Source organism: Sprattus sprattus, assembly GCF_963457725.1.
Source record: "Sprattus sprattus genome assembly, chromosome: 12".
Lineage (NCBI taxonomy): Eukaryota > Metazoa > Chordata > Actinopteri > Clupeiformes > Clupeidae > Sprattus > Sprattus sprattus.
In genome coordinates, this window is record NC_137910.1 from 9,232,311 (window position 1) to 9,243,352 (window position 11,042).

General features: G+C 43.5%; 1 protein-coding gene across 1 annotated transcript in view; it reads left to right on the forward strand.

The window, feature by feature from the left end:
* Nucleotides 1-34: 34 nt before the first annotated feature.
* sft2d1 (SFT2 domain containing 1) overlaps nucleotides 35-11,042 on the forward strand; it is a 19,292-nt gene continuing 8,284 nt past the window's right edge. Inside the window, exons 1-4 of the mRNA XM_080848496.1 lie at nucleotides 35-196; nucleotides 1,384-1,470; nucleotides 6,058-6,140; nucleotides 10,828-10,909. Of these exons, the coding sequence (XP_080704622.1) occupies nucleotides 131-196; nucleotides 1,384-1,470; nucleotides 6,058-6,140; nucleotides 10,828-10,909 (318 nt within the window). The 5' untranslated portion in view covers nucleotides 35-130. The remainder of the gene's footprint in view (nucleotides 197-1,383; nucleotides 1,471-6,057; nucleotides 6,141-10,827; nucleotides 10,910-11,042) is intronic.

Here is an 11,042-nt window from a genome sequence, read left to right on the forward strand (position 1 = left end):
TTCGACACGCCCAGATAAGTCAGTAACACGGTTAGCTAAGTTTGCGAATCGTCGAGGAAGTAGCTGTATGAGTTTATTTTAACGTTACATCTGTGACACAGAAAAAAATTATCGGTCAGCACATACCACGATGGACAAACTCCGTCGTGTTCTAAGTGGTCGCGAGGAAAACGAGGAGCTGGGCTTGACAGCACAGGTATTGCGGACTAAAATGGCATTCCGAGTAACGTTAATGTCATCGACAGCAAAAGTGTGCTTTTACGAACTCTTTGAAACAGAGTACTTTCACTTTGTCAAGTATAACGTAAATATCGTAATCAATCAGTAAATGTGTTTGTTCAGGCTAAAAGATTACTAAATAACCATATTGGCAAGAAATGTATCAACTGGTTTCCAGCTAGCTTGCTACTAACGTAGTTACTAACAGGCCTGGATTACAATACGTTAAACATTTTAAGACAAATACCAGATCAGTTGTTACATTATGACAACTGAAAGTATGTGGGTTGGGCATCGGGCTCTATCATTAACCTACTCTCTATTTCAGTGTGTTTAGAATTTTGTCTCTCCACTCAACTGACACATTTAACTTATCATGTGCTATGTCCCTGCAGATGGATATTTGAATTGCATTTCTATCAGTGATAACAACCAGCCGATATAACAGTGCTCCAAAACGTACTTATTATTGAATTGTAATCCCCACCCCACCTCAATAAGTATATGCATAAAATACATAAAGTAAAATGTATGATTAGCCTACCAGGAGATTTATTTACAACATTTAACAGGAGAGCTATGTAGTCCACGTATATTAGTGCATCTGGTAAAATGAGTAAATCTATCATTGTAATGCTGAATTGATACCTTTTTTCATGCCTTCATGAGGTGATGGATCATGGGAGGTAAGCTGTTGTGTTGTTTTACTGTCGTTGCATGTCTGTCAAACTGTTTAATTCTACACATGACACCCCAGAAGCATAGTTTAGATATACCCCACTGTTTACATATTTCAGTTATCCTCACTCCTTCTAGCTTCCTGTTCATTCTTTTTTTCAACAGGCACCCCTGTTGCCAAACAGTGTAGACTATAAGTGAAGTTTGTAGCTAGATGTGGTGTAAGAAAAGGTGACCCAAATGACCCAATGTGATCACAAATAAACCAGGAACACTGTATCTCTCCTCCACTGTGTTCTCCCTTTAAGATACCACACAAATCAGCTCTTTGTGCTGTTGGTGACCGGTAACTTAGTGTGACTGAATGATAATGTGGCGATACGATACCCTACACCCCTCAGTGTGGTACAGACAAGGAAGTGTCAGGGTGGCGGTACTGTTTATTTCTTGTCTTGTGACATCCTTCCATTGTTCTCTCTCCTGTAGGTCCTGGACTCCTCCACGCTGAGCTACAGCACCCGGGTGAAGTGGTTTCTCATATGTTTCGCCTCAGGGGTCCTGTGCTCCATACTCGTGAGTCTCATTATCAACAATAACTCGGTTTCCTCTTGACAAGACTTCGAAGGGTAGAGACAGGACGCCTCTGCTGTTAGTTTGAAACAACAACAACCTCCTCCTGAGTCCTCCCAGTGGATTTCTTTCTAACAAGCTACTCTTCCTGTAGTGCAGTGCTAAACCCACCCATGATCTGTAGTTCTGTAGTACTCCTTAATATTGTAATTATAGTTATTACAATGTAATATTGTAATGAAGTAATCTACTTCTCAGACAGTTTTGTACATTTATTAAGGAGACACTGCCTGAAGTGGTATCTAAGGTCAGGAAACCAAACCGCAAGTTCAGGAAACATTAAGCTCAGGATCCCACTGGCAGAGCCTGGGATACAGGAACACTAGCGTTGCCTCATGAGTACAATTGCTCTTAGGCTAGTCATGTCAGCGTTGCCTCATGAGTACAACTCCTCTTAGGCTAGTCATGTTAGCGTTAGGGTACAACTGCTCTTAGGCTAGTCACGCACCACTCCAGTTATGAGTTCACAGGTCACCAACCTGATTAACAGCTGCACATGTGCCAGTATAATATTTCTTTTGTGATGGCATGTCTTTTGATTTCATTCAGTAGTAACCCTGCTTTCTGCAAATCAAATGTAACGCTGAATCTGATTGAAAACGATTGAATAGTCACATTCAAGTCAAGTATAGATATAGGATGTTTATCACTATTTTAATCTCTCTGCAACAGTTTGTGGTTTTGGTTTTACAGTAGCACTAAAGCAGTTTTACCAGTCTGTGGAGTGTGTTGACTCGTGGGTACAGTTCTGAATATTTCCTCTTGCAATCAGAGTACTACTGGACATTGCAGTAGTCCATAGGCACGTCTATCTATCCTTTCCATCCTGCAGTGAATGGAGTTTGAGTTGGTAGACTATGCCCTGTACTCAAGCCAGACTGCTAATTGCTAGTTGGTTGGTTCTTATCTTGCTATTACTTTGTGGCATTACTATGATGTCATAAATTATGTAATAAACATATTAAATGTATTGAATGTAGTGGAAACCATCTGCTAAAGCACATACTCTAAAGTACATACTCTTAAGCACATACTCTTAAGCACATACTCTAAAGCACATACTCTCGAGGCTATGAAGAGTCCAAACATCATGCCTGTTGCTGTGACTGGATCAGCTAAAACACTCCTGTGATTATCTGTTTTTGTGTCAAGTAGCAAAATGTCACAGCGACTCTCAAGATCATATTAAACAAAGCATGCAATTCTCCTGTACAGCCCCCCCCCATGCATCTCTTTCTCTCTCTCATACAGTCTAGCCATCTATCGTTCCCCCACACTCTCTCTCTCTCTGTCTCTCTCTCTGTCTCTCTCTCTGTCTCTCTCTCTGTCTCTCTCTCTGTCTCTCTCTCTCTCTCTCTGTCTCTCTCTCTGTCTCTCTCTCTGTCTCTCTCTCTGTCTCTCTCTCTCTCTCTCTCTCTGTCTCTCTCTCTCTCTGTCTCTCTCTCTGTCTCTCTCTCTGTCTCTCTCTCTGTCTCTCTCTCTCTCTCTCTCTCTGTCTCTCTCTCTCTCTCTCTCTCTGTCTCTCTCTCTGTCTCTCTCTCTGTTGCTCCGTGGCAGTTGGTCTGTTAGTAGGGCGGGGGAGGATCTCTCTTGATAACCCAGTCCTCCCTGTTCTCAACACTTCTTCCCACAACTGGGCCAAATGGCAAGCTCATGCAAAACCTTTGGTCTGCGATAGCTTCTTCTCTTTTTGCTCTCTGACAGTGTGTAAAGCAGGGAAGACTCACTCTGCACTTTTGTTTCCCATTCTTTCTGATTTCTCCTAAAGACAAATCTTTCAGGCATTTAGGATGTATTTCTGTCCACGGGATCTAAATAGAGACAGAATTTGTAATAGAGGTTTATTTATTCTGTAATTCTCTTTGTAGCACCTAGATGGCGCTGTAGTGTAAGAGGTGCATGGTTTAATTTCTCAGCTGTGTGGCCCTACCAAACAGGTAAGAACTAGTATTCAATGAGAGGAGGAGCGCACGATGCGAGTCGACTCACTTGGTGAATGAGACGCGCATTGCATGCGATCTGAGGCGTAGCGCACGAAGAGAGTCGCTCGAGGCGCATTGCGTGCGCACATTGCCTAATAAACGTGGTTGACTCTTATTAAAGCTCGAAAGAAAAATTAAATTCACAATGCAATTTATTTCAATGTGATTTATTTCTTAAAAAAGACTTTACAATATCAACATCACAATGACTAATGGTGCAACAGTGTCTTCAAGAACTGTCCGTCGAAAACTGGGAGAAGAAGGTTTTTTTGGCAGAATAGCAGCAAAGAAACATTACTGAAAGAGAACAATTGAGTGTAACGCCTGAATTTTGCAAAAGAACACAAGAAATGGACAAAGAAAGATTGGTTTAAGTGTTGTGTACTGATGAGTCCAGGTTTGAATAGTTTGGCAACAAGCAAAGCGTGGATGTTCCACAAAGTGAGGGGGAGAGATATAAAAATTAGTGTCTCTTGCCAACAGTTTACAAGGAGGGGGTAGTATTATAGTGTGAGGTGCAATTTAAGCCTCAGGAACAGGTGACTTTGGCTAAATTGATGGCATCATGGATACAAAAGTATACCACAACATTCTGGTGAGGCACAGAGTTCCTTCTTGGAGACATCTTATTGAGCCTGGATTTATTTTCCAAGAGGACAATGACCCTAAACATTATTTTAACTATTGCCGGATCTACTGGCGACAAGGAATCTGCTGGAACATTGAAAATGATGGACCGGCCCTCTCAAAGTCTGGACTTCAAACCCATCAAGCAAATTCGGGGCAAGTTGGAAAATAAACTCGACAGATCTATTGGAAATTCCAAGGAAAGCCTTTGGCTTGAGTTGCAGAAGGCATGGGATAACATTTGTGTTGAAGTTCTCAAGAAATATATTGACTCTATGCCAGAGAGATGTGCTGCTGTAATTGCTGCAAAAGGTGGGCGTACCACATATTAAATAATGAAAGTGGATAAAAACAGTAGGACTCACTTCATCTGATATTTGTTGTGCTCAGAACAGCCATCTGCATGTTTCATGAACATTATGAAATTAAATCATGTTTTGGAGGCAAAAAAAAGGTAATCATTCTCAGATCTGTCAGGTGTTCTAATAATTTTGGCCACCACTGTATATCTTATCATGCCTCTTACCTCATTCATAACTTCTATTGTTACCTTCACATGTACTTACTCCTGCATCAGCCCTTTGCATCTACCTATATCATATCTGCACTAATGACCAACTATTGCTGCCAATGTTACTACTGCTCATACCCCATATATCTTGTACTGTCATATCTGTACTGTATAGGTACATCCCATCTATTTATTTTATATTACCACTATAGAATATAGAATAGCCTACTCTGAACTCTTGCTATCTGTACTTCTGGTAAGAACCCGTTGTCTCAGTACTTGCACTCTGTGCAATGACAATACAGTTGAATCTAATCTAATTAATCTAATCTAATCTAATTTTTTGACCTCTTGATTTTTGGGGAAGTTCATGTGTAAAGCTGACCACAACCCCCTGTGTGCGCCAGTGTTGTCAATCACATGTGCGCGCGCAACATTTGCGTCATGTTATCATTGTCAACTTGTGGGAGTTGTATTGTTTAACGGTGAGTTCTTTGGTAGATTAAATTGTAAACTTTAAATACAAATGCTAGTACAACTTATATACATTATCTGTAAGGTTGTCAGTGTGCAGTGGTAATGTAAGTTGGATTCGTTTTCGTTTTTTCCGTGGAAATAAATGACAATACTTGACCATATAGCTATTTGATTTGTCTCTTTAAAGAAATAAATGACAATGCTTGACCGTGTAGCTATTTGTTTTGTCTCTTTAAAAAATAAATGACATTGCTTGACCGTGTAGCTATTTGTTTTGTCTGTGAGAAAGAGTAAGAGCTTTAATAAGAGTCTCAACCACGTTTATAGTAGCCTAGGCTATGTGCGCCGTGTCAACCACGTTTATTAGGCAATGCGCAATGCGCCTCGATCGGCCCGCTTCGTGCGCTACGCCTCAGATCGCATGCAATGCGCGTCTCATTCACCAGGTGAGGCGACTCGCATCGTGCGCTCCTCCTCTTAAAGAAATAAATGACATTGCTTGACCGTGTAGCTATTTGTTTTGTCTCTTTAAAAAATAAATGACATTGCTTGAGCGTGTAGCTATTTGTTTTGTCTGTGAGAAAGAGTAAGAGCTTTAATAAGAGTCTCAACCACGTTTATAGTAGGCTATGTGCGCCGTGTCAACCACGTTTATTAGGCAATGCGCAATGCGCCTCGAGCGGCCCGCTTCGTGCGCTACGCCTCAGATCGCATGCAATGCGCGTCTCATTCACCAGATGAGGCGTAGCGCATCGTGCGCTCCTCCTCTTATTGAATACCGGAACTTAGCTCTACCAAAATCAACCTTACTGCTGCTCACAAGAAAACATTTGTAGTTTGTGATGATAGGTGTAGGCTCTTGTTTCATTTCTTTTTCACATTGTTCAAGCAACGTGAATGACATGATGGCACTTCTGTTTCTTGTTTACACAGGGGACGGCGCTTCTCTTCTTGCCAAATGGCCTCAAGTTGTTTGCTGTGTTCTACACTCTAGGAAACATCGCTGCTCTTTCTAGGTAAGGCTCTAAGTAGTGTTTAGTGACGCAATATTGCTGCATTCATCTGAGGAGTTCTTGTTTTGACCCCAAACCATCCAGTTTGAGGTCGTGCTGTATTACAGGAAAGAGGACGTGTGTGCGTGCACAGCACACATGCAGTGCCTCTCTTGTCTTCGTCTCTCGCTCACTCACTCACTCACACACACACACACACACACACACACACACACACACACACACACACACGCTCCTTCCCTCCCCTCACCTGAGATGCTGTGCTGTTGTGTAAACTAAAATAGTCTGACAAAATCCCTCTCCATAGTAACGACCCCTGTTGGGCAGCTCCCAGTGAACGCCCCCCCTGACCTCCATAGGTGTGCCGGTGTAACAGAACAGCCTGTTCACAGAACCGCCGCATCTGTTCCTTTCTGTGTTCTTTTCTGTGAACCCGGCTCTGTGATTGGAGGAGCAGACCAGAGCAGTTACGTGCTAAATTAATTGCTTTTTTTTTTTAGCTGGTGTTGCTTCATGTCTGTGAATTTGGTAATGAAATTGGTGCTGAGCTCCACTCTGTTGAGTGCTTTTGCTTTGTTTTGGGTTTTTTGCCTTTTTTTTGCAGGACAGTTATTCATCAGTTGCTGATGATGTACGATGTGCTAAGTGCGAACATGGTGTCCTTTCACACACAATCGAGAGGGAAGGCCCTCTTCCTAACAACAGACTTGTCTGCCTCTGCATGTCTCCCCCTGTTTGTTCCTTCTGCATAAGTCTCCATCAGAACAGGGAGAACTCAGTGTTGTCTGTTCTTTGTGAATCTGAAAAGCCATGATGTGTGTGTGTGTGAGGTCTTGGCCTTCTGTCTGTGTGTGACCCCTCTGTGTTGGGTTGTTACTATGGGGCCTGAGAGCGCTCTTGAGCTGCACAGACTCCTAAAACAGGTCTATCAGGTGCTCCTCAACCCAACCCCAACCCGATAACCAACAAGGCTCAGGTTATCAGTAGAACTGGTCAGTAGGCATATCGCATGGCCTCTTGTTTGTCTTTTCTTGTGCTGCTCGTTCAGAGCCTCCGCGTGGTCCGTGTTTTGAAATCGTCTCGATTTCTGCCGGGCGTCGGCCGTCCTCTTTGAGGGTTTTCAAAAGTCACTAAGCAGGAGAACAGACAGGAAACTGGGTCAGTGTGTCTGATCCACGTCTCCGTTCAGTGTGTTTGATCCACATCTCCGTTCAATGTGTTTGATCCATGTCTCCGTTCAGTGTGTTTGATCCACGTGTCCGTTCAGTGTGTTTGATCCACGTCTCCGTTCAGTGTGTCTGATCCACGTCTCCGTTCAGTGTGTTTGATCCACGTCTCCGTTTAGTGTGTCTGATCCATGTCTCCGTTCAGTGTGTTTGATCCACGTCTACTTTCAGTGTGTCTGATCCATGTCTCCGTTCAGTGTGTTTGATCCACGTCTACTTTCAGTGTGTTTGATCCACATCTCCGTTCAGTGTGTTTGATCCAGGTCTCCGTTCAGTGTGTCTGATCCAGGTCTCCGTTCAGTGTGTCTGATCCACGTCTCCGTTCAGCGTGTTTTGATCCACGTCTCCGTTCAGTGTGTCTGATCCACGTCTCCGTTCAGCGTGTTTGAACCACGTCTCCGTTTAGTGTGTTTGAGCCACGTCTCCGTTCAGTGTGTTTGATCCACGTCTCCGTTCAGCGTGTTTGATCCACGTCTCCGTTCAGTGTGATTGATCCACGTCTCCGTTCAGTGTGATGGATCCACGTCTCCGTTCAGTTTCCACTGTTTGGCCAATGGGTGTACGTCAGCAGAATAGATTACTGGAAAAAATCTTCCATCACAGTGTTTGAAACGTTGAACGATGATTTGTTGGAGGGAGTTATTTGTAGGTGTTGCTTATCACTCTTCACACTATGTGTAGTGATCTAACACAGCCTTTATGACACACTGATTGATGCGTGGTATTTTAAGGGTCATTATGTAAGCCAGCTGTCATATCATCACGCCTTCTCACCTTGTAAAATAGGACAGAAGTGTGGTCATGTCACCCGTCCCCTGACTTATCTCAACTTGACCTCCTGATTAGCTGCCTGCATCAATAGCTGCTATAACTTGTTGCTAATATACAAGGTTAGTTTTGGAACACTTTGTCCTCTCCTTCTTTCTTCTCTCTCCCTCCCTCCCTCTATTCCTCGCTCATGCTATATGTTCCCCATGGTGACTGAAGGTTCATTGGCTCTGTTCTGTTAAGAGATGCCTTGGAGGAAACACAATCATTAACTTGTGTGGGTCAGGCTAAAACACCCTGAACCATTAGGGACGCAGACCTCAGCCAGGGTCCGTGTCGAGCTGGTGTAGTACTTCGAGAACATCTTAGAATTTAATCTAGGAGTGAGTGGGGTCGTCTGGACTAGAGGAGATAGATTGGTTTAAAATATTTCTCAGAATAATTGACACACTTTTACCGTGGACTTTTGTGGCATTCTTTTCGTTATGCTCTCTTGTTGGTCACTATGTCAGCCGCCTGTGCATCATGTGACTAACTGACTGTGGGCTCGTAGCCACATTTCTAATAGCCAGAAGCTGTTTGCCGTTGTTTGCAAACGTCCATAGTGCCCTGTGAGGACCTCGTTCTGAACCAATGACCAGCTCTGTGCCCAGTCTGGGTCTAGTGTGGCCCAGGAGGATTTAAGGTCCCGTCAGAAAACACCACTATAGTGTTAAGGTCCAGTCAGAAAAAAACACTATAGTGTTAAGGTCCAGTCAGAAAACACCACTATAGTCTGAAGGTCCAGTCAGAAAACACCACTATAGTCTGAAGGTCCAGTCAGAAAACACCACTATAGTCTGAAGGTCCAGTCAGAAAACACCACTATAGTCTGAAGGTCCAGTCAGAAAACACCACTATAGTCTGAAGGTCCAGTCAGAAAACACCACTATAGTCTGAAGGTCCAGTCAGAAAACACCACTATAGTCTGAAGGTCCAGTCAGAAAACACCACTATAGTCTGAAGGTCCAGTCAGAAAACACCACTATAGTCTGAAGGTCCAGTCAGAAAACACCACTATAGTCTTGGACAGAAGCGTACTAGCAACGCATGTGCCCCACCTGAGTCGACCCCCCACACCGCTGCTTGTGTAAAGCAGTGTTTACCGTCTGGCTTTAAGTGCTTGAGAAAGCATTTTAAGTGCTGTCCAAGTAGCCATGTTTGCTCTACGATCTGTGCTATGAGCACAATAGACCTTCCTTTACTACCACAGTCTCATGTTTGCTCTGTGATCTGTGTTATGAGAACAATAGACCTTCCTTTACTCCCTCAGGCTTGAGGGACTCGAGGTCTCTGCAAACTTAACTAATGTCATGTCAAGACTCAGTATTCAGATGGTTAATTGTCAGGTGCACAGCAAACACAGCCTTTGACAACGTTGAGGGCAGTAAAATGTGGTTTCTTCGGGCACGAGTCCAATTCAAATCAAAACATGTATTAGACAAAGAGGGAGACAGACCGTGTGTGTATATGGTGTATACAGACAGCACATTGATTCATTTCGCTGAACGGAAGAAAATTGCGCCTACCCAGGAAATGTTGTCAATACTAAACCATGTGAAAATACCCAGTCACCTTTTCAATGTCCAAAGGTGACCAGCTAACTGCTGAGCAGCGGCACAACTGTGGCATGACGTCACCAGGAGGAACGGGGTTAATGATTCCTTCATTTTTGTCTTCCGCCACACAAACGTGCCTCCTGGTCGTCTCTTCTTTAGGAGAGCCGATGGCTGACTCCCTTTATGCTCAGATTTCAGTTCAGATTTGTATTTTTTTATTTCTCTTATTTGATATTTTTCAGGTATATGTTCCCATGTTTTAGGAAAAATAAATCCAATAGGAACTGGTGACTGTTTCCTGAAATGATCCACTTGCATAAAAGCACATTACAGGACAGTATACGTATGTATGTACGATTTATTCTCACATCTGAGGCTCAAATCAAAGTTGAAAAAAATGACTTTTGGCTTTCAGATTTTTTTTGTACCGCCTCAGTGACGTGGTGAGAGAGCAGGTGTGTGTGACGTGGTGAGAGAGCCGTTGTAAGTGACGCAGTAAGAGAGCCGGTGTGTGTGACGCATACTCTTATGCTCGTCACAGCTCTCAGGCTCGTCACAGCTCTCAGGCTCACCTACAGTCAAAGAAAAAGGGAAAGAGAGCCTGCGTCACCACGGTGATGATCAATTTTTTTTTTTCTGACGTCTGAGAATCAGTGGGAGATGCTCTGAGGCAAAGGCGATCTTTCACTGACACACACACACACACATACACACACACACCACGTCACAAGCTGCCGTCATTCACACACCCGCTGTCCTATTAAACACACTCAGACACCCATAGGTGTGGAGAGGTGACACATAGGCTAACGCCTGTTTGTAGACTGGGGTAAACGCCTGTTTGTAGACTGGGCTGTCAATAATTCTGCTTTCAGGGTACTAGATCCTTCCTGCTGTACTGTTGGCTACCCTCGTCAGACTGCATGTGTGTGTCTGGGTTTGGTTCTCATGGAGATGTCAAGGTCCAATGCAGAGTTCACAATATATTTTTCTTAAGTGGTATAACATATTTGTTTGTGTGTGTGTGTGTGTGTGTGTGTGTGTGTGTGTGTGTGTGTGTGTGTGTGTGTGTGTGTGTGTGTGTTTTTTCTCCTGAAGCACCTGTTTTCTGATGGGGCCGTTTAAGCAGCTGAAGCGCATGTTTGAGCCCACCAGACTCATAGCCACCTGTGTCATGCTGGTAAATACAAACTGTCTGGCTCCTCTTCCTCCAGCATTCTTCCTCTCCAAGTAAAAAATGCCAAGACCATATTAACATTTGATTTAGGAAGGCGGTTAATTAAGTAAGGGATAATGTATAGAACGCAGGTCAT